This window comes from Taurulus bubalis (assembly GCF_910589615.1).
Source record: "Taurulus bubalis genome assembly, chromosome: 8".
Taxonomy (NCBI): domain Eukaryota; kingdom Metazoa; phylum Chordata; class Actinopteri; order Perciformes; family Cottidae; genus Taurulus; species Taurulus bubalis.
The window spans coordinates 21,463,530-21,486,412 of record NC_136596.1 but is presented as its reverse complement, the minus strand read 5'-3'; the positions used below and the strand labels follow the sequence as shown (position 1 = coordinate 21,486,412).

The following is a 22,883-nucleotide window of genomic DNA, read 5'->3' as shown; positions in this document are numbered from 1 at the left end:
CGGCCCTGGAGGAGCCAGAGTCTCGCCACATGACGGTCCAAAAGAGCAAAGGGGGGCCCCCCCTCTCCCGTCGCAGACAGCTCAGCAAACTTCCCCCCAAAGACGTCTTCGATGACATGATGTTTATGGGTCAGTTGAAGCGTTTGGTGTCTGTCGGACAAGCAGCACTTCTGATTAGACTGAACTTCTATTTTCAAGTGCCCCACTGGTTTTCTGCTCTGTGTGGAGGACAAGAAAATGAGCAAAGTGTCTATTGCAGAATCACGAGGAGCATTCTTTGCAAATTATGACCTCCGTACATTTTTAAGTTATTCACTTATCGTATGATATATCGTTCCATAAAAGTAGTTATTGGGACATGCCCAGAATGCAATGCTCCTTAAAATAATAAATCTGATCACAATGCCACACTGAGGTCACCTTTTACTGTAATTGCTGCAGTCTGTTAAAGATACACATGCTGCAGAGGATCTCCTGTTAATATTTAATGGCTGTTGCTAACAAATAGTTTTCAAACAACGTCAGTCTCCTGTCAAAGTTCTCTCTTTTTATCCACACCTCAGTGAATAATGCGAGTCATTATAGGAACCACCGCTAACAGAGCCTCCAGAACAACATCACAGAGGCCGGCAGCTCGAAACCCAGCACAGGGAACTGCTGATTACATACTGTATCAATACAATAGCCTCATATTGCATTCAGGCATCCAGGCAAAAGCAAAGACCATTAAAACATGCTGACAGGTGACAAATTAAAGGACAAGCCTCAGTGAATGAGTGAAGAAACATAACAAAAGCTTCTATACAGGATACAGGCCACAAGAGGGCACAGGATTTTCAGACCTTCGCATTCGGTGGATCTCGACCCGAGACGGCACTCTCTGCAAACACAAAGGCTCACATATAGGGCTGGTTGAGGCCCAGCACTTTACTGTGCTTATTTTTCTATTCGTCACCCGTCTGTGCATTTGCAGTCTTATTAATAACTCATTATTCAGAGTTCTCTTTGTCGATATTTCACTCTCCTGCATCGCACGTCTTTCTGCCAAGCACTACCATGGAAACCAGGGAAAAAACTGCTCAATACTAATGGATCCATGCGTTAATGTGTTTACTGCTTCTACAGCATATAGAGAAATGCAACAAAAAAAAGTGAGATATAAATTATTATTATTATTTATTTATTTTAAGAAGCCAGAAGAGGAAGTTGTGTGAAAGAAACATCTTGTACTATCACATTTTTAGGACATCTTTCTTTGCAACTTTAAAGGTTGTACAGTAGATCCATTTTTTACAGCAAAAAAAACTAATTGGTGCACAAGAAAGATATGTATTTCCCTCTCATGGCAGCATCAGAATGACAGGCCTGCATGGTGCTCAGTCACACATTTTGACAGACAATTGTAATAAAATAACGCCCTGTTTCGTGTTGGCAGTGGGGGGATGGACCAAAGACGACCCGTCCTGTTTGGTGGAGCAGTTCTGCCCCGAGTACAATGAGTGGAGAGGAGCAGCACACATGGTCAACAATCGCGGCAAAGTCGCAGTGGGTACACTGGAGGGCAAGATCTACACAGTGGGAGGGGAAGATACCATCACATGCTACAGCAGTGTGGAGAGGTGAGACACAGTGCGGCTTCTTAATGTCTTTTGCCAACAATATGTGCCTGGGGGTCTTAATTTGGCAATCATTTCTTATCTCAAATTGTCAAACTTTTAATTCTCTCCCACGGTTTAATCACTTTAAGCTCTTTGAGGTGAATGATTTCTCGCTGCACGAACCTCATATCATCATTTGAACACATGTTTTATTTTGTCATGTGCTCCAGTTAAATGCAAATAAACCAAACCGCTGACTTCATGAGAGGCTGCAACTGAAATAGTTTATTTTGGATTATGTCACTTTTCCGGTAAAACGTTATCCTCACTGACATGTCATTACCTCGCACCGGTTATCGCAGCGGGAGAGAATGAAAGCAAGTTGTAGCTGGAGTGACGGTTTGAGATACCAGCCATATCTCAAGGTTACAGTCCGAACCAGGGAGCTGCTGCACAGCACACGGGGCAACCTCTGCCCTACTGTTTATGTAACTTTAATCAACTTCGATGAGAGTCCTAACAAAGACAGAAGCAGCACGTGAGAACATAGAGGGCTCAAAACATGAAGCACAGACTCATATTGCCCAAAAGACAGCGATAACAGAGTTGACTGTAAATACCCAGAATAAAAAGGAATATCCACATGTGGCTATTCCTGGAAATTAATAACATTATGTTCAGCATAGGAAAACATAAAAGGATTAATAATAATAAATTAATCTAAAATGCATTACATGAAACAGTTTTTTTTTTCATACCCTGAACATCACATGACTGGGTAATCCTCCCCCTGCTCATTTTAAAAGTGCTCACTTATGAGTTGCTGAATTCATGATTTGCTGAATTGTACTATCTAGACTAGAGAATGAAACAAGATGGACTGTTCATGGTTCAAACACCCTGGGGACTAGACGAGTGGTGTGACGTTGGCATTTCTTTGTCTGAGGGCCTTTCACACTCATGACACAAGAATATGGGAAAATGACTATTAACCTGAGGTTTGCGAGTCAACGAGAATATACGCTGCCATTTTTTAACCCAATACGGTGTACTTTATCACTATATTTGGTGGAGGGAAAGAAATATCTTTTTTATTATTATTGTCTGTTGTTGTTGTTGTTGTTTACATCAATGACCAGCAGAGGTCAGCATTGAGGCAGAAATGAGATGAAGACCATTTCAATATTAAACCAAAACCCATCTTTTTAGTGTGTAAGAGACCATCCAAAATCTTTGCAGGATTTCCTTTCTCCCCTCCAAAGGCTCTCCTCAAACACACAGTGGGAACTGTTGGTCACTGTCAGCATTCTTTTTAACCTTATTTTTCTGTGGATAAAGCTCCCAAATCCCTTTAATAATGTTACCAGAGTATCTATTCCACACACACACACACTCTCTCTCTCTCTCTCTCTCTCTCTCTCTCTCTCTCTCTCTCTCTCTCTCTCTCTCTCTCTCTCTCTCTCTCTCTCTCTCTCTCTCTCTCTCTCCTGTTGCACATTTTCTCCCATTTCCTCTCCTACTCAAATGTCTCAAATGAACTGGCTCTGCCCTCACTTCCCACAGTCAGCCACTCTTTAACTGGATTCTAGCCAGTTGATCCCATAATGTCCATCATGGCTGGCTTGAGCCGAACCAGCTGCGGCTCTGGTTCCCAGAGTGCATCCAATCTCTTGAAGGGTGGTCACAGTTCTAAAATTTTTCGGAGAACATGCCACTCAAGGCAAAAATATTTGCCAATTAGTAGAAAGTGTTGGTTTTGTGGGATCTGGATTTTTCATCTAATGGCCTCAGATGGAGAGAAAAACATGTTTAATAGCCTTCCAATGGAGAGGAGATACTGCATGTTTACACAGATGCCCACACAACTCAAATCCCTTATCCCAGTGCAACTGTGTTCCTCAAAAGCAAATCGCAAGCACACGTCTTTCTGAAGGCGTATGCTTTGTGTTGGTTCCACTGAAGTTGTGAATACCAGCAGCACCTGCTTCAACTCTCCACCAACACTTTTGACATCATCTGCACCTTGACCCCGCCCCCATCACGACAGGTACAGCCCCGACACAGACAGCTGGAGTGCAGACGTAGCACCCTTGAGCAGCCCCCGCAGCGGAGTGTGTCTGGTGGCGATGGACGGATACCTGTACGCTATCGGAGGACACGACGGCATCGCTGCCATGAACACTGTGGAGAGGTACGGAGGCATGCTGCAAAAGGTCTTTATAGTATTTTGAAATTAACTGTGAATCATCTAAATGCATACTGTAAACAAACTGTATCCCCCCCCCATAAAATCCCACAGTCATAATGAAATAATATATGTTTAAAGCACGCTTTAATCTGCCTTTGCGAGACACAAGGAGGCTGCGTCTTACATATATTTAGAATGAAAGCAGGAATGATTTTAATTACCTGACATCTCAGATAACTTTGAGAGCAAGCTGAAGTGACTGAGTCAGAGGAAGGAACATGATTCATGCGAGTTTTGTAAAAACGTGACTGACCAATGTTAAATTGGTCATGATGACCCTATTTTTGTTGTTGTTCTCTTTCATTTTTTTTGCTCCTAGGTATGACCCAAAAATGAACACATGGAGCAAGCAGGCAGCAATGCTGACCCGGCGCACCAGAGCGGTGGCCGCTGTGCTGGAGGGTCACTTGTATGTGATCGGAGGCAACGACGGCGAGATGGCTCTGAGATCGGGTGAGCGATGTGGCGGGGAAGACATCAAACCTCACAAATTGTCAGCTCAAACGCCCAAAGCTAATCAATTGTAAATTATATCAACCCCCCCACCCCCCATAAAGAAAAAATGACTCAGAGGATTTATTCATTTTCAAAATTGCCAATGATTAATTTTCCTTCTATCGACTAATTGATTCACTGATTAATGCTGTCAGCATTTGTTTGAATTATTATTGGAATACTCCATTCAACATCTAACTACATACACTTGTTTTTAATTGTCTGCCAGTGCTTGTTGAGTTTATAGAGCGATGATGTGACTTTTTACAGCTGGCACAAGTCATACAGAGTAGCACTGAGAAAAGAATAACAAAATAAATAAGCTTAAAGCGATACTGCTCATTCATTTATGTGGGAATGCTGCTTACAAATAGTAAACTGTTATTTTGTGCTTTGAGGCATTTTGTGATTTGACTTGTTCCCACCATTGTTATTATTTTATTTGTGTTAAATCTCAGCTACCGTTGACAGCTTTTTGACGTGTGGCAGAACTTTAGTTACACATAACCACCTTAACTTGACCATTTATTCAAGCACACACACACACACACACACACACACACACACACACACACACACACACACACACACACACACATGCTTTCTTAAGCCCTGTGCCTTTGCCAAAGATAAACAGGGGGTTATATTATGCTGCCACTTGTCAATGACTATTTCAGTCTGTGAGAAGAGCCCGTCAGGGAAATTCCCACAACTTTGTTAGGATCCCATCATTCTTAATAGAGGCCTCTATTGAAAAATAAATAGATCTAAATAAATCTTGCATTACATTTTTTTTGGTTCTTTTTTTTGCATTCAATGTACCCTAGACATTTTTTTGTATATAAATATAAGCTCAGCCTGTCTGTAAGGTAGTGTTACTCATACAGTGTGTGCAGTTGTGTATTAAACGGTATATGTGGCCTCTTATGACTCCTGCTATCCTCTAAATGTCCCCCAGTGGAGCGATACAACCCTGTAGACGGTACCTGGTCGATATGCGCCCACATGCTGAGTCCCAGGGAGAACGCCGGCTGCGCCGTGTACCTGGGCCACATCTACGTGGCCGGGGGCAAAGACGAGCTCAACCTGAAGCTCTGCAGCGCTGAGAGGTTTGACCCGGACACCAGGAGGTGGACTCCTGTCAAACGCATGAGGAGCAAGAGGGACGACGTGAGTAATGGATCACCGAGACACGTCAGATGTAAGGCCTCTCCAAAGACTTCAGGTGCAGTCTATTTTGATAAACGATAGGAAAAGAAAAGATGGAGGGAAGCAAGGCAACTGTCACGACTGAGGGAAAGACACAGTTCTTAACAGATTTCACACATTTCAGTGGAGGTTAAAAGGTGTCATCACTATGTTTGGATCCCACAGACTAAATATTATTTTTATTTTTTTCTCTACATATTAGCACAATAACGGGTGAAACTCTGGTAACTTGTCATTTCTTATTTCTGGCATGCCATGGACGGATTGCTGGGTATAAACCTTGAACATGTTCCCCGCTTTAGTTTAACGTTCAACACATGCCGATGACCACGAAACAGAGATGAGGCTGATGGGGAAAAACATTAGTTTCGCATGTGTTTGGTCATGAACCAAATAGGGAAGAAATAAATCATTTTGATCTGATGATGGTGCTAGATGAAACATTAATAACCTTTTCTACCCCAGCAATTTAATGATGAAAATTGCGAATGGTTTGCATTCAACTAAATACTGAATATCTCCTCAACCCCAAGGTCTATTTGAAAAAGAAAAAAAATATATATATTAAAAAAATTAAATAAAAAGAAGGTTGTTTTTCTTATCGTAACTATATTAATGAATGCTGTTTTAATTTAATATAACAACCAACGAAGGTTGGTTTCCCAGCAGATTTGGTGGATTCAGTAGGCTCTAAGGATTCCAAAACTGTATAGTAATCCTGTGTAGCTTCATGCAATCAATATGAAAAGTCATATTTTCAAAAATCTGGGTGCTCTCCCAAGCCACTCTTGAGTCCCTTTGAGTCATATTTATGGTTTATGCTAATATTTATTGTGGAAAAGTGTCATAAACCCAGGCCAGGATGTGCCGTTTTTTGTTTTGCTGTATCACACCAGATGCCCAATTTGGACTGGTAGGGAGATCGATGAAGAGGTTCGACGAAGGGCTGAGCCCCCAATCTTTGGGGGCTCTGGGGTTAAGGTAGCACCAAAGTTGTTACAATTCATCCTGATGGGGTCGCTATTGAGGCTGAAAGCTGTCTAAAACACATATGTTGTGTATTGTATGCTAAAAGTATTGAATTTAAGCTGTTACAGAAGTATTATGATGGCGTAGTGTAATTTAAATACATAAGGAAACCCCCTGGTTTACTGCTGGTCTGCAATTTTGATAACATAGTCAAAAGAGCATTTAATTTGTTGATGTAACTTTCTATCCTCCTCTCACACTCACTCGTGTGTATTGTGCCTCAGATGTCCCTCGTGGTGTTCAATGGTGCCTTGATGGCTGTGGGAGGCTCTGATGGTGTCACCAATCTGAAAACACTGGAAGTGTACTGTCATGAAACCAACACCTGGAGGTAAGAGGAAAACCAATGACCGGGACTTCCTTGATGCTGCTTACATAGTCCTCATTCCTGTTGCGCTTTTCTAACTGGGCTTCCAAGAGATTCAAATAAGGCTCTAAGCTTTAAATGATTTTTGCTTCCATTCCCTGTTTGTGGTGACTATTCTAAACGCAACAAGGATGCAGTGATAACCAAACCATGAATACAGTAATAATAAGTATGTATAAGAGAGGTTGCAGGGCAGTCTGTTGTGTAGGTTTCCTGAAGGTGTATATCTCCCATAAAGGAGCAAAACAGTGTAGAGAGAGAGAGTTTTCCTGACCTACTCTGTTTTTTTCAACAACCAATAGGGGTTAACAAAGTTTAAATGAGCTGGATCACATAAATAATTTGGATCACACACTTGTGAGCAATAAAACATGTACATTATTTATTGTACTGGGTGTGAAATTACACAGGGTGCAGTGTGGCGATGTAAAAATGTCCTTGGTCAAAGTCATGCAAGATGTTTACTTGAAAAAGTGCTACGCTGAATAAGGAGAAAAGAGAAAAAGCCCCGTGACCCGTGTCTGAGAAATCACTCCTCTTCAATTGAAATGAAACACTACATCAATTCATGACACAGATTGCGCTCTGTCGCTCTCCGTTATGATACAGCCGCCAAACGAATTCCAAGCTAAGCACTGAAAAACTTTACATCAAGAACGTCTGCTGCCTCTATCCAGACAAAGCGATCCACTTTGTGATTCACGAGCTGATGTAAGGCTCCTATATTTTATATACGCCCTCAGGCTCCGCTGCTCACTGAATCGGAGTGCTTCAATGTCTGAGTCTGTCTTTCCTCCCTCCATCTGTTTATAGACACTTTGGAAGCATGAAGAGCAAGCATCCAGGCGGGAGAGTGACTGTGCTGTGCTGAGACAGAGGCTCACATTACGTGAAGAGGACAGAGGTGTTGGAGAGAAACAGCCCGACTACACGTTGTGATGTGGTTCAAATAAGGCAGGATAACGACTGAATAACTGACGGGTTCGCTCCAAAATGAGACATCGCTGGCTGCATTAGTTAAAAGCTGGCAGCTGCTGTTACAACGTGACCAGGAGCTTTTTATTTTAAAGCACATTAATGCTTACCATTTAAGTTATGGGTAATTTTTCATGTATGGAGCCTATCAAACACATCTTTTTTAGAGAGATGAATCTGCAGCAAATACATCACAGTTTTTTACTTTCCCCCAAAAAACAGATATTGGATATTTGCACCATCATAATAATAGCCAGACCAATGCTGTTTTTACATTATGCCTGCCGAGTCAATTGTATCGGTCTAGCACTAACCATTACATGAGACAAGAACAGTGCGATGTTTATGACAAAGCGACCGCTGTTTCACAAAATAGTGCATGAGCGCCGCTTGCATATATTGTAATTTCTGTCGTGATGTTTTATTGATAAGAGTATAACAGGTATGATCCAGAGAGATGGAGGGAAACATGGAAGTAATTCAGGTGTTTGGCTAAAGAATGTGCAGGATTTCTAGGTGAAAGAAAATACTACATCTTTTGAATATTTTGCTTCAATGTTAACCTTTTTGCATTGTCTTAAAGGTGAGAAACGCAGGTGGCTGTTGGAAGTGGAGCAAGTGTACTGAATGTTTTCAAAGTAATATAGTTCAATGGTGTAATAATGTGTGAGTAATTATGTGTTTTGTTAATGTTATGATTCCTTCTGCTTTGCTCCAGTAATTATTTCCCCTTTGCAATGTAGATATTCATCTTGTTAGTGTAGATCAGCTTCTGGGAATATCTGTGACGCTATCGTGCTTTAATTACCCCTCAGCATCAGCTGTAAACACATGACGATTACTATTATGATATTTCAGCTTTTAGCTTGCGTAAAATGTTCAACATTCAAAAGGAAAGGCAGTCACAGGCTGCAAAATAATAATACAAAAATCAAGTTGTGGGAAAGGAAATCTGTGGGAATCAAGATCCCGAGCGAGATAAACGAGTGAGTGAAATCTGACTGCTGGCATGGGAAAGCAGCGTAAGTGGCTGTGTGGGCTTTGAAATGATGACGCTCGGAGCTCTTTCCCCTGGAGAATAATGGGCTGAAATGTGGAGAGGCTGAGCACAAGGAACGCACGCAGAGCGACGCAGCTCTTTCCGAAGACACACACACAAGCCAGCGGTGTCTCCAGCCAGTCCTCGAGCGCACACAGAATGAATATTATTTTCAATTTGAGGGGAACGATCGCGAAAAAAATAGCAGAGGACAGAGCACTTACAGGTATGTTTGAACAGGAGAGAAATAACTGACGTACAGACTAGAGATTGTGGATTTGTAGAAGTTGCCAAAGACTTTGCATGCACTGTGTATACTCCATCTTTAATGATGAATATTGGAATGTAAAGAGAAAAATGAATAAATAACTTAAGATTTGGTGACTGTTGTGGTCTAATGCCAATGCATTGTTGTTGTTTTTGCAAATGTCTAAGGTGGGCATTTAAAACCTCGGTAAGACAGATGTACTTGTTTGTACTGAATGATATGCAACTGTTACAACATTTACAGGTACATACAGTTGCACTTTCCACCTCTTACCAGCAGATGACTCGAGACTGATGGAGACATGCATATAGTGCACATACACCGGAGCAACACAAGCATTTCACATCATGTCTATTGCTCATAAAACAGAAGAAGCAGTCTGATTTGTCTTTATTTAGCAAATCGTAGGGAGGGCAAGAAATCATGATGATGCAGAATTGAAGTTTCTATTCTTAGGTTTATTTCATTTCACTAAACGCTAAGAGAAGTTTCCTGTCAGCATCAAACACATCAGTGCTCACTGCAAACTTCCCCGGTAGATGGCGAGGCACCCGTGGGTGACTTGAGCGTCTTTAAGGGGAGAGGGAGAGGAAAGGATGCTGATGCTGACAGGAGAGCATGGAAACCAGCAGGGAGACAACGTATGAACCGGAAGACGGCAAAACGGAGAAAGCCAGAAAAGCGGAATTTACTGCTGGAAAAAAAGGTTGCACGGGATAATTAAAAAATAACCAGACGGGTGGATAATTTGGGTTTTATAGTCGACTGCATACTGGACTAAAAATACCAGTTCGTCCCTCCTTCCGCTGAGCGAAGTAGTTCGTCAACGCCAGCAAATAAAGTTGTTGCTAGGCGACAATGAAGTCTCGGTATTGGTGGCGGGTTTGGGGGGGAGGGGGGCTCGCGCATTGATATTTAAATGAACCGTCAGGTGTGCGGATAAATTATGACGTTTTATTTTTTAAAGGCGTGTCAGCCAATCAGCGTCGAGGACCGGGACTATTTTTTTTTTTTTTTACCTACCAACCTAAATAACCCAGCATGGAAACTGACAGATAGCTAGCTAACAGCTAACCTAAGTACTAACTGTAAGCTAGCTCGTTAAGCGCCAGAGTTACTGTCGCCAAGAGGGTGGACAGCCGTAGGAGTCTTGGTTGCCACTAGCTGACACGCCGGGGTCCTCCCTTTCTTAATTACCTGTTTCCCAACGATGACGGGGCTCGCGCAGCCCGGGCGCATTGATGGGAGATGTCCTCTGGCGCACAGGCAGCGCTGCGCCGCCAGTGCGCGGAGGAGGTTATCTAGACCGAGCGGGTGTTTACGATGATGGGACCTCGGGCAGATACGGGGACGCAGCCAGGTAAACCGGAGTTATTGAGAAAGCCGATTTTTAGCCTGTATTCCCTCAGGGGGAACCCGGCTTCCCTCCCCTGTGACTGTGGTGCTCATTTATAAGTGTCTTTAGGCAATACCATTGACATTCGAGCTGTTCTAATGTCATGTTATGTAAAGTCTTGTTGACCTAATTATGTGGAAGTTCAACTAAGCTCTTGGTTCAGTTTTGGTTGTATCCTCTGTTTTGCACCGGTGCTCAGTCAGATGGAGTAACTTGGGACCTTCTAACAGTTTTTATAGGCTTGTGTGTATTTCATATTTATGCTTGACTTGTTTGTTTGTTTTGTTTGTCCAGCAGTATATGAAACTGTCATGAAGATTTTTCTTAGAAGCCAGAAGTTGCTCAGAAATATCCCAGTTTATACAGGTGGAAAGTAGTTTTAAAGGCTTTTGCGCCGTCAGTGACAACATTTTTCTCTGATTTATGATGATTTTTGTTTTAAAGACGAACCCTTGTCCAAATGAATTAATATGTTTGTGTGTGACCATAAAGGAAAACTTACAGGACACATTATCTTAGATATTTCTTATGGTCTCTGCATTGAAGTCTATACATCACATTCAAAGAATTTCCATGGATCCTATAAGTTGGTCTTGATTCAGTTGGGTCTTATTTATTTAGAGACCAGTTTTATCTGTGCCCTGCATGAATTGTTCGCCACTTCATATGCTTTCTTTGGTCTGAATCTGCAGTATTCTCTAAGTGGAAAACAGACTCTTATCAGGAGCACTCCTGTCCACGATTATTGTGGTCACTTTGCCTCATCCATTGTGTCATCCCTCAGAGGTTGCATACTCTGTATTTCAATAGGGGTTTCATTAGCTCTTTTTTATTATTAATATTATTATTTCATGTCCACTTAGCCTCTCCTTTCTCCTATAAAGTCAGTGACACATTGAGGACAATGTTGTTCTTTTAGTGACCGTTATTTCCTGTTTTCCTCACCAGCACACCCATTTGTCATCTCCCCACTCTCTTTCCTCTGTCTTAGGGTTTGTGCCTTCACTGGTAAATCAGGGAGAGCGTGTCTCTGGGTGCTATTAGCCCACTCAAGGCTGCCCACACTGCACTAGGATAACCACACACACACACACACACACACACACACACACACACACACACACACACACACACACACACACAGCTCTGTATTACCTACTTATTGTTCCCTCTGTTGTGGCTTAAAGTGAGGGATTCAAATTCGACTAAACAGGATCCACCAATAAATTATGCGATTAGACCTCTCAGAGCCATCTATGAAATAAGATGAACATTGATGAATTCATTGATTAAACCAAACACGCATGAATGAAGCCCATCATGTTCAGCTTGACGAAACCTCCATTGTGCATACATTGTAGATAGAAACTTCAGTGTCCTATTTCTGCAGTTATTTTCTTTTCCCCGTGTTGCTTCCAGGGCAGAAAATTGGTTTTAACACCACTTTGATTAAGCAATTCTTTTTTCTTCTTCTCCTCTCTCCCCTAGAGTGCCTTCAATACATGGGTAAATCATAGCTGATCAACCCACCTGAAATGCTAGCTTCTACTTTATCAGAAAACACACTATGAATAATAAATAATAATAATGAAACGACAGTGAACACATCAATATTAAACCACGCCGTTAGAAGTGTGCCTGTGTAATCCCGCTCCGTTCAGAGAGCAGCACATTCTAGAGGTCTTGCTGAACTCTTGAGGAGAGTTAAGCTGAGACACGGGCAGCGACTATAATCGTATTAATAAGTCTGAACGAGGTGACCAGAATGTTTAATAACTGTGTTTAAACTCTCACTCCTGGCTTTCTCCTTTTTTTTTTTCCTCTCGCCCCCGCAAGAGGCAGCCATGAGCCATCCACGCCGGCAATCGAGCCCTCCCCGTCGTCAATCAAGCCCTCCACGCCGATCCTCCAGTTCCCATGATGACAGGTAATTTCCTGAAGCATTTCATTCCCCTATATGTACGTGTATGTGGTGGGAACACGTGTACGTACACGCACCAGCACTGTATGCACTAGACGCACACACGAACACATGCACATTTACTGTTATGTACAAGTAGGTGGGTTGTATTTTTTTACTCATCAGTCATTGAAGTGTCCACTTTGATGGTGGGAAACCGACTTGTAATTCATGTGATTGTATGTGTTTATTTTGTTTAGTAATGCATTGACATGCAGGAAATAGGACAGTTGCGTCCAATCATTTGGTTCAGACTTTCATGCATGACTCTCTTTGACTCAAAGAATTCGTCTGTTTCGCATTTCTTTTCACATATAACACTTGTGACCGAACGGCTTAAGAGTTAGACATTTTTGTCTTCTTAACAGTCTCTTACTTTATTTCGTAGGAGTGGGTCTCCTCAAATTCAACGAGTTCTCCTAAATTCAGATAACTGTCAATAACGTAAGCATAATGACTGCAACCCGTGCATTCATGAAAATGGGAAATTAGCATAGTTAAAGCATCCAATAATACCATATAAGGCATTGCATCCTGCCCCTTATGTCGTATATCAAAGTACTGCTTTTGGGGGAAAATCTACAATCTTCAGCAGCGGAATTAAAGCACCCGCTAAAGCCAAGGTATAATATACCAAGTTTAAATAAATTCAAAGTTCTCTTAAATTAAATTACTTAAGAATTGTTTATAAACAAAAAAAGATTGTGTATGTGCAATATAAATACTATTCACTGCACAAGAAAATCTCAGGTGCCTTTATTGTGGTCCGCGAGCACAAAAGAATCAGCTGAAATGTCACTGCAGTGTACCAGACTCTCTGAAGCTGGCATGACGATGAGTTGATGCTGCTGTGCTTCTCGTCCCGCAGGCCCTCCACCGACACCCAGCAGAGGAACAACAGCAGCAACTCGGGTGTTATTCTGGACATCTCGGCTCTTAAGATGGCAGAGGTGGACACGGAAGTGCCTCCTCTTCCGCCTCGCTATCGCTTCAGGGATTTGCTGCTGGGGGACCAGACCTTTCAGAACGACGACAGGTAGCATGAAAAACACTGTTGTTGTGAATGTACAACAGTATATGATATTTTCAGGGATATTCATGGAGGGGCCTGTGGGTTTGCTTGCGTGTACGTACATGCACTTAATTCATCTTCAAACCTCTCTGGATGCTGGAAACACTGTTTTCACACGTTTATTATATTCAACACATTCCGGGATTTACCTTGTGCCGAGTATTGTAGTTTATGTTGGTGCACTCGCTTTCCCTCGAGCTGCTTCGTCTGCTTCTACCTCGGTTATTGTTTTCCTACATTTCCCAGAATGACTACTCATGACAACCCCCTAGAGTTGTGGCGTGACTTGTGTTCTCAGCTGTTGGTTTTATGTGTAGGTGGATAGGATAGAGCAATGGAAATAGAAACGGACTGAGGTTTCTGTAGTGATAAACGTCTTACGACTTGAACAGATCCTGTGGCTGAATTTCACTGCGGACTATCTGGTTGCAAAGAGAGAAAAAAACATTCTGGCCTTGTTCCGTCTGTGAATTTGAAAGAAATGCAAGTAACATTACACCTAGTCTTGATATATTCTGTCTTCTTAAATAATTCAGAGTGTTTTAGACTGGTTTTTTTTTCTCTGAACTGACCATGAAATAGCCCATCCCTTGATGCTTGATTGGTGCTACAGTCACTGGAGCGCCGAAGTGTTTGGGAGTCTCCTAAGAGTTAAATTATTGCTGCGGTTGGAGAGGCCGGCCAACAGATGCTGTTTGCCGCCCAAGAGGGGAAGAATTAGCCGAGCATGAGCCCCCGGCTGAGTGCTGCAGAGCTCTCCGTGGTGCTGAAATGAAGCTGTCTCACTGAGGGATCGGCAGCCACTTCAATATTGGCTTGGAAAGAACAAACGGAGAGCACCGCTTTGCAGTTTTTCCTGTTGCTTTTTCAGTAAATCTAAATCTAACATTAGATTCATTACTTTAACTTCATCACATTTTCAAATTCCACTGTATTTGTTGAAGGAGGTTCTCAGGACTCGGCCAGTGATATCGACAGGGGCCTTCTTTTCAAATGAGCTGAGCAAAGACAGAAGAGGCAGTAGCTACTTTCTACTGAAAGGATCTTTGGAGCCTTTCTTGTCTCAGGGTAACATTACTGAATACACAGTTTATTCAGCTTGTGTAGCTGGCCCCACCTCCAACAGCACCGTTCATCATTATATCAATGGTTCGAATCTGACAGGTGGCACATTGTGTGTGTGTGTGTGTTATCTCGCCACTCCAGGCTTTTGGCTCTGCAGCGGCAGAAGCCGTATTTCAGCAATGAGTCGATCACCTTCCTTGGCTTTTTGGTTTTTATAATTAGTTTATTGATGTGCATCTTGTGTGACCAGGCAGTGAATACCGTCACTCATGAGGTTGTATTTTGACCCAAGGGTTTTGCAGTAAATATAACATTCTGTTTTTTCCACCATCCTTCATCATTATTCTGTTCACTCACCCACTGTTGCTGGAGCTCCCTGCAGTAAATTGCTGTCAGTATGTTTCATATCAACACTATGTAACATTTAGAACAGCAGCTTAGTATTTAACCATTTCCCCCCCACAGTGATTTTTTTTTTTTTATTGTGGGCTACAGATCCTTTATGGCTTTATTTTTCTAGCTGCATGCCTGTTTTATCTGTACTGCTGACATAAAAAATGGTTTTAGGCCAAAGATCTTGTCACAGAGCTATAGTCATTCGCAGATGCAGACAAAAAACGGCCTTTGTTTCTTCAAAACAAGTAACCGGTGTAAACTGCAGCTTGTCAGACACACATGCACAATGTGGGTTAGGAAATGAGGATGCAAAAGAAGGAAACAGGATTATTGATAGTGTAATGGCGTTAATTGCTGTTTTTCAAGCTCCGGAGTGGAAACGGAAGCAGACGCTGTCACTGAGCTTTGGCGTCACTCTATTTCCTGGTTGATGATCCTGCGCCCGCTCACAGTTTCTGATGTTGATTATTTCCGGTGCTGATGCCCTGTCGAGTGTAAAGCCTCAAAACGAATTAACCCCCAGATACAGAGCCCCCCTCCCACTCCCTGCCCCGATGGTCGTTTGCATCAGTTTCCTGGCATCTGTCGTAGTGGCGGAAAGACTCTGGCCGTGATAGCTCACTAAACATTGCTAGAAGGGAGTCCCGTTATGCAGCAGGGAGAGCAGTCAGATGATCAAACGGGTTGTAACGAACAAAATATCATAACAATGAAGGGTTGTGCCACATTTCCAGTGTCAATGTGATATTTTCACAAATGTGTTTGCTATAGAAAGTTCAATTTGAACTAGGAAGGATCTCTGCAGAAACGGATACAAACAAAGCAATTAAGTACTACCAGACAGGAAGTGTTTAATGCAGTAAATGAAAAACCAGACACACATGTTATGAATAAGAACTAACAGGACTCTAGAAAGAAGAGCCCCTTTTGCAAACTCCCAGATGACTTCTGTGAACATTGGGGAGTGCACAGTAGTATTGCACAGTAATGAGTTGGTGCTTATTACTGTGGGACTTTTTAATGGACTTAATAAAATGACACGGAGTCGGATACAAGCTGAGCAGTTTTAACAGCTTTGTAACTATTAACCAGGGAAAATACCCAAGCTGATATGCGCACGAGTTGATTTGCACGTATAGGTTATATACATGGCCTCATGCAGATTTCAGATCGCTCCCTGAGAAGATATCATCAGATGTATTATTAGTCCTTTAGCTTTTGAAATGATGCCAAAATCTCGTATCTGCGATCATAATATCCTGTGGTTTGTTCGTTTGCTTTCACACCAGACGAACCGCATCAGAGTCCACTTGGAAGCGGACTGAGACCCTCTATTTCGAGTGGTCTCAGTTCGGTTGTTGGTCCGTACCAGAGTTAGATTGACAGCTTTCACACCAGCCCACACAATCGTGCTAAGCAGGAAAAAGGGACCCAAGTTGTTTTTTACTGAACCATATAGTTTAGCGGTGGAAGCACCCTTAATGTCTCCAAAGCGCAACAAGAATTTTCCTTTTTTAACAATGTCAAATAAATGCACTCATTGACTGTTTCACAGGTTTTCTAACTTTCTCAATGTGTGTTGCTCCAACAGTATTAAGGCAAACATTCCTTCTGTGCTGTTACAGTATTGTGTGTCTTTGTGTCTGTGGTGTGGATGTGTGAGTGTGTTGTTGGGTGGATTGGGGGGTGGAGGTCTCCCTCTCCTGAGCTGTCATTATGTACAGGGTTGTGTGTAAGAGGGCTGTAATTATGGCTTGGCTGTGTGGGTGGTTGGGTGCTGAAGAGGAGCAATCACACTGAAGTCATGAAGGCTGACAGGCGATTGGTCCGTGAGTGTTTGAGTATTGTTTGTGCAGGTGTCTGTGTATGTGCTCGACTCGCGTGTGTGTGTGTGTGTGTGTGTGTGTGTGTGTGTGTGTGTGTGTGTGTGTGTGTGTGTGTGTGTGTGTGTGTGTGTGTGTTCACCTCTGAGTGTCTGATTATACATCCAAGTGTGAGTGTACGTGGGCTTATTTCTCGGTCTGTCAGCCAGCGGAGGGGGGCAAGCCTCAGTCAGCGTCAGGAATAGAAACAACTAAGCCATCGAACTTTTTTTTTTTATCCATGCCGACAGGGTTTGAAAACGGAGAGCAAGAAGCAGGATGGAAATTGGTTCCATCTATCTTTCCTCTGCATGTCTAATCTTTTTTTTCTTCTCCTCTAATCAAGGCAGAATGCTGATGGGAGTTATGTCGATCGAGTGAGGAGTGTTAATTGGTCACTGAATCAACTCTAAACACCTCCTCGTGAGTCAAATAGTGGCACTTGGAATGGCGACCCGGCACTGACTCATGTTCTGCTTTCGCGCAACAGCTCGTCCCAGACACCGATCGTTCACTCGTACTGCCGTGAAAATGTTTTATCTCTAACATGACAGCTTTACAGCAGCCCATAAAGGGCCCTGTATTTAGCTTGGCAATGCTTTTGAGTTGATTTTAGATGGATTCATAAACCAAAGTTATTGATGTTGAATAAGCCGCAGGTTAAGCCCATGCCGCATATTTCTGGTAAATCAAAAATGTTGTTTTGTTATGATGATAGGGGTTGCATCTTTTTTTTCCGGTCCAGTTACATATTAAAACAAAATCAAACTCAACGTGGAAAAAAAGAGATGCACGGATACTGGCAGCAGCTGTTTGTTTGGGCTGATTCCGTTGCAGAAGTGACCGCTGGGATTTGATGCCTGGATGATTTCCACCTGAGTTTCGGAGGGTGATGGTAAGATAGAGAACAAAGACACAGCGGGAGAGGAGCAGCAGAAGGATTATAAAATCCGAGGGAGGCAGATTTATCCGTGACACTAATATGAAGATGATGAGGATGATTAGGTCCAATAAGTCATGGAGGACTTGTTTATACTGCAGGCCCTCATGCTCAATGTAAAATGAACAGGAAGTTGACATGGGAGGTAGCTTAGTTTTTGTAAGACAGTTTTTACAGGTATCATTCATATATATATATATATATATATATATATATATATATATATATATATATATATATATATATATATATATATATATATATATATACACAAATGTCAGAAAATACCGATTACAATTTGTCGTAAGAAAATATTTGTTATTATTACATACAAAGCACTTGATCTCATGAAATGCATAACAGTAGAAAAATTGCTTCAGTTGCTTTGTACATATTTTATTGTGATTTACTATTGTAATGTGCTACATTTTCATTCTGTAGAATATATTGTGTCCTGAGTTTTGCACACATTTCTCAGTGCACGTGAATTACAATTTTGACTCGATTTTGACTTGAAGCGAGTTTCCTCTTAAATGTGGTGTCGTACTGCTCCACAATGGGAACGGTTCAGCTCTGAGCACTTCGGTTGAGGCGCCAGTGACAGCGGAGGTTTAACCTGTGGTCAAGACGATGCAGAGAGACGATGGACTACGGACAAATTGCATGAAATTTTCTCTTCGGGTAAAAGACCAAGTTGGACGTTATAAGTTGTGACCCTACAGTTTCCCAACGTCCTCTCACTTAAAAAGTCTGGATGTACTTGAAATGCTGAGTGTCATCACGGTTCCGCTTAGCAACCAGAGCTTGCAATTTAGACCATAGGTGGCATTAGTCACCACCATCAGCACAGAGTGGGTGGGCAGCACCGCTAGACTTGTTCTCATCAGAAAAGCGGAGTGGCTGTGTGTCTCCGGCATGTCGGTGTTACCACAGTGAGCCAGAGGCCCCAAACATGTTGTCCACATTCTGTTTGTTTCATCATATTGTAAAGGGGGTACGTTTCTTTCAGGATTTGTGCCGCCTCTGAGCAGAAACTGGAATCTGGACAAGCAAACGGTGAAAATTAGGGAGAGCCTAGGCATTGTGTTCCTTGAAAAATTTTAACAATTTCCACTCCGATTTAGTTCCCCTTAACACAGTGGAGGTATTGGTGAAATCAGCAGGGAGGAATGAGCGCACATCTCTCCTAAAGTGTTTTATTGGTGTTCATGGGAAACCACATCCGAGGGATCAACAGTAACATTTAAAATGGGTCGCCAGGCTGTAGTCGTGCAGCTGTTGTGCTCTTCACAGATCCCTCAAATGAATCCAGCGAGTCACTGGTGGCCTGTTCATCCGTTTGCTCCCTTTTTTAAACTTTGTTTTTCTGGATATTTTGTGCTGATTCCCACCACAGAGCCATTTGCCACAAGCGAGACCAATCGGTTTGTCCATCATCTGTTCTTTCAGAGATGACCTACAATCTGTCTTGATTCTGCTGAGACAGCTGAATGAGGCTTGGAGCCAAACAGCACGTCATGTAGCATCCGAATGTGGGCAATACATGTTAGAATGTATTTATTTTCAGGTGAACGTTTTGCTGTTTACTGTCCGTATTTTTTGCCATCGGTGGCTAAGCATTGGTTGCCATTTTCTCACTATAACAGGGCTCTTTTGCCACGTGTCAGTGGCTGAGCGCACATAGCCTGTATATAAGAAGTGGAAGTAGTCCCTGTGACGTCATCTATTGGTTTGTGGAATACGGTTTTGAAACCTGGAGTTCAGCATTTCGGTCGTTGCCGTCTTGGTTTTTAACTACCGAATGTGACTCGCTGCTGGAGCTAGTGCAACCAAGTATAACTGAACCCTGAATAAAACCTCTTTAAGTGGACCAAGATGTTACAATTGACTTTCCCAAATTTGAAAAACAAACTGTGAAAGGTTTAAAACTCGCAAACCGGACAACAGCGTTGTAGCGACCTGTAGCCATGTCGTAGAGTATACCCTTTTTAAAACTAGCAATTAAGACCATAAACTCATGTTAACAATGTTTACTGTGGTAATAAATTAAGTGAGAAGTAGAGGCATTTACTCATAGACTTCTATACAATCAGACTTCTTTTTGCAACCAGAGGAATCGCCCCCTGCTGGCCATTTGAAAGAATGCTAGTTTAAGGTATACTTCCACATAGTTGGCTCGTCTTTGACGAAGCGGAGGTTGTCTCCGTGAGCGCACAGTCTCAGAGGGATAACTTAAATAGGACGGACTATTGAAAGTAGGCTACAAAGAGAGAATTATCAGAGGGGTGGCCCGAGATGAATACGATGTCAGTTACCCTTCAGAATTGGTTTCTCTTATGGGCCTTTACATCTTTGTGCCGGGAAATCTCTGGTGCATTTGTGGCTTATTCCCCATGCTTTGTCTTGCCGACTTAATTAGCATCGGTGGAGTTGGCTTGTCAGATTTGACTAGGCAGCTGTGATGATGGAGGCATTTGGATGAGGTTGTCAGAACTGTATGGGTCCCAGTCTCTTTCTTTTTTATAAATCTGAATCATCATCATCATCAGTAACAAATATCACACAAATGTCTCTTGCATTTGTTTTGAGGTGATTTCATCTGTGGTGCTGATGAACTTATTTGCATGTTTGGTTTTGGCTCCACCAAAGTAATCAGGAAAAGGTTTCATAATCAATAGAGCTGCTGTGCTTCACTGATCACGGATTTTCCCAGTGGCAGCTGCACCTATACTGTCCGTTTACTGTTCGCGATTGAGCGCTTGTTATATAAAACTGTAAATCATAGCTGTTGTTTTATGAAAAAAGCCCCAAACCGCTGTATTTGGATGTATTGAACACCATAAGTAATATACAAATGAAATATATGGTTTGGTACATGAAAAAATTCAAATGTCACAGAAAATTCAAATGTGCCCCAATGCAAATTTTGAAGACCTCGCCTCTTCATTTACTCTTAACCAGTAACATACAAACTGATATTTACACATCTGAACAAAATCTCACACTCGCCTTTTTATTATAACACCAGAATTATTCAAATAGCCCTAGTGGTTGCAGAGATACATCCTTTTTAGTTTGGGTATGCAATTTTCGAGCAGAGGCCTAAAAATAGGTTGGTTTTCAAAAGGTTTAACTAAAGAATAGATTAAAAGTTATCCAATGAGAGCATTTTGCTGCTGTTTATATCTACATCTGGACAGTTGGCAAACAAAAAGCTGATTGTCCTTCTTAATGCAAATGAGGATGACACCACTATGGCCTTCTGGCACAGCGTCACGCTGGGAGCTGTTTTATTCATGAAACTGTTGAACATGGCCTGTTTGTCTTTTTAATGTGGCCTCATGAAAAGGGTTTGCATATTTTCAGCGGAGTTTACAAGGGAAATGGTTGTATCCTAAAACCCCAAATAGTCGAATTCATGCTGCTGTTTTTTATTAATTGTTTAGGCATATTATATGATGAAATGCCTCACAAGCTGAAGTAGTATTTATTTTCAGTTCAAGGGACTCTCGTCTTTTATTAGAGATTGAAAGATATGATTTAAAGGTTCCAGGGACAAATGAAGACGGTGGCATTTTTTTTTTTTTATTTCTTTGATGAATGAACCAAGGCTTTGGCAAACCCTCTTTACACAAGTGAACATTCCTTACGACGTCTTCATATTCTGAAAGAGAACATAAGGTCATGGCCAGTAAATGGGTAGGTGAACCTTTTTGCACAAAACAGCCGTTGGCGAAACCGCAGTCGACAAGCGAAAGCATCCCTGTGTGTGCGGCGCTTGAGAGTGTGTGTGTGTGTGTGTGTGTGTGTGTGTGTGTGTGTGTGTGTGTGTGTGTGTGTGTGTGTGTGTGTGTGTGTGTGTGTGTGTGTGTGTGTGTGTGTGTGTGTGTGTGTGTGTGTGTGTGTGTGTGTGTGTGTGTGTGTGCGTGCGTGCGTGCGTGCGTGCGTGTGCGCACTCCTGTGTGTAAGCCTGCCAGTGGCATTGGCTAGACTCCTTCCTCATCTCTGGCTATGCTGTGCACCGGCAGACAGCTCGCCCACAGCAGCGCCAGCTCACTGCCTTAATACGTTTTGACAGAAGAAGCATTATCACAGCTCTTGACGCTCATCTGCAGCACGGAGGGAGGCCTGGTTGCTCACCAACTATCAAATTCTCGGGCCCATCGATGGCAGTGCTCTCACAGGCCATCGACACAATTCACCATTTGAAAGTCGAAAAGGAAATATTCCACTTTTGTATGTTTACTTTATCAAACCTCTGCAAATTCCTAAAGCGACAATTGTATGTAAATCTCGTGAAAGAAACCAAGACAAGTAAATAATTTCACTTCCACCAAACTTTACTTCTTAAATGATGCCAGTTGAAATTCATTTTTTAATATATATTCCTACTGTATACATTGAATCCCTGAATTAAAAACACTTTTGTAAATGAGAGGGGGAAATAATAGTTATTGTGCATGCCCTGTGTATGTCCAAACTCCTCTCTTTTGTTTGTTCATGATGTTTTGCTCGTGTCTGAAGAGAACTTGCACGATGGCTATGAACTACAGGGGATCCTGCTGTGGCGAAGGCCCGCTCTACTCTGCCTCTGATTGGCTGGCACACGAAGGTCGGATTAACAGGATTCGCATGTTTTGCATACAGAAATGACCCAAGTACAAGTGAAAATGTACTTCCACTTTTAAATGTCGTCCTCAACCATGTATTCTAAAAAATGTGATACAATCGGCTTGTCGCCCAGCTCTACCAACAATTTGATCACATATTTAGAGCAATTCCCTCAACTGCATTCCTCTGCAAAAATGTGACAGCAGTGGCACTTTGTTGCAGCATGGTCACAAAAATACTCAGTTTCCTTTTTTTCTTTTCTTTCTCTGTTCTAATTTTTTGATCTCGTGGCTAGAAGTTAGGAATTCAGAGTGGAGTTAGCAGATGTACCCTGCACTCCGCTAATAGGCTCC

At 42.2% G+C, this 22,883-nt stretch overlaps 1 protein-coding gene across 1 annotated transcript in view; it reads left to right on the top strand.

Annotated features, from left to right (window-relative positions):
* Positions 1 to 13,525: 13,525 nt before the first annotated feature.
* Positions 13,526 to 22,883, top strand: part of kcnt1b (potassium sodium-activated channel subfamily T member 1b) — a gene marked incomplete at both ends in the record, with an annotated part of 58,862 nt that continues 49,504 nt past the window's right edge. Inside the window, 1 exon segment of the mRNA XM_079222946.1 lies at positions 13,526 to 13,620. Within this exon segment, the coding sequence (XP_079079072.1) occupies positions 13,526 to 13,620 (95 nt within the window).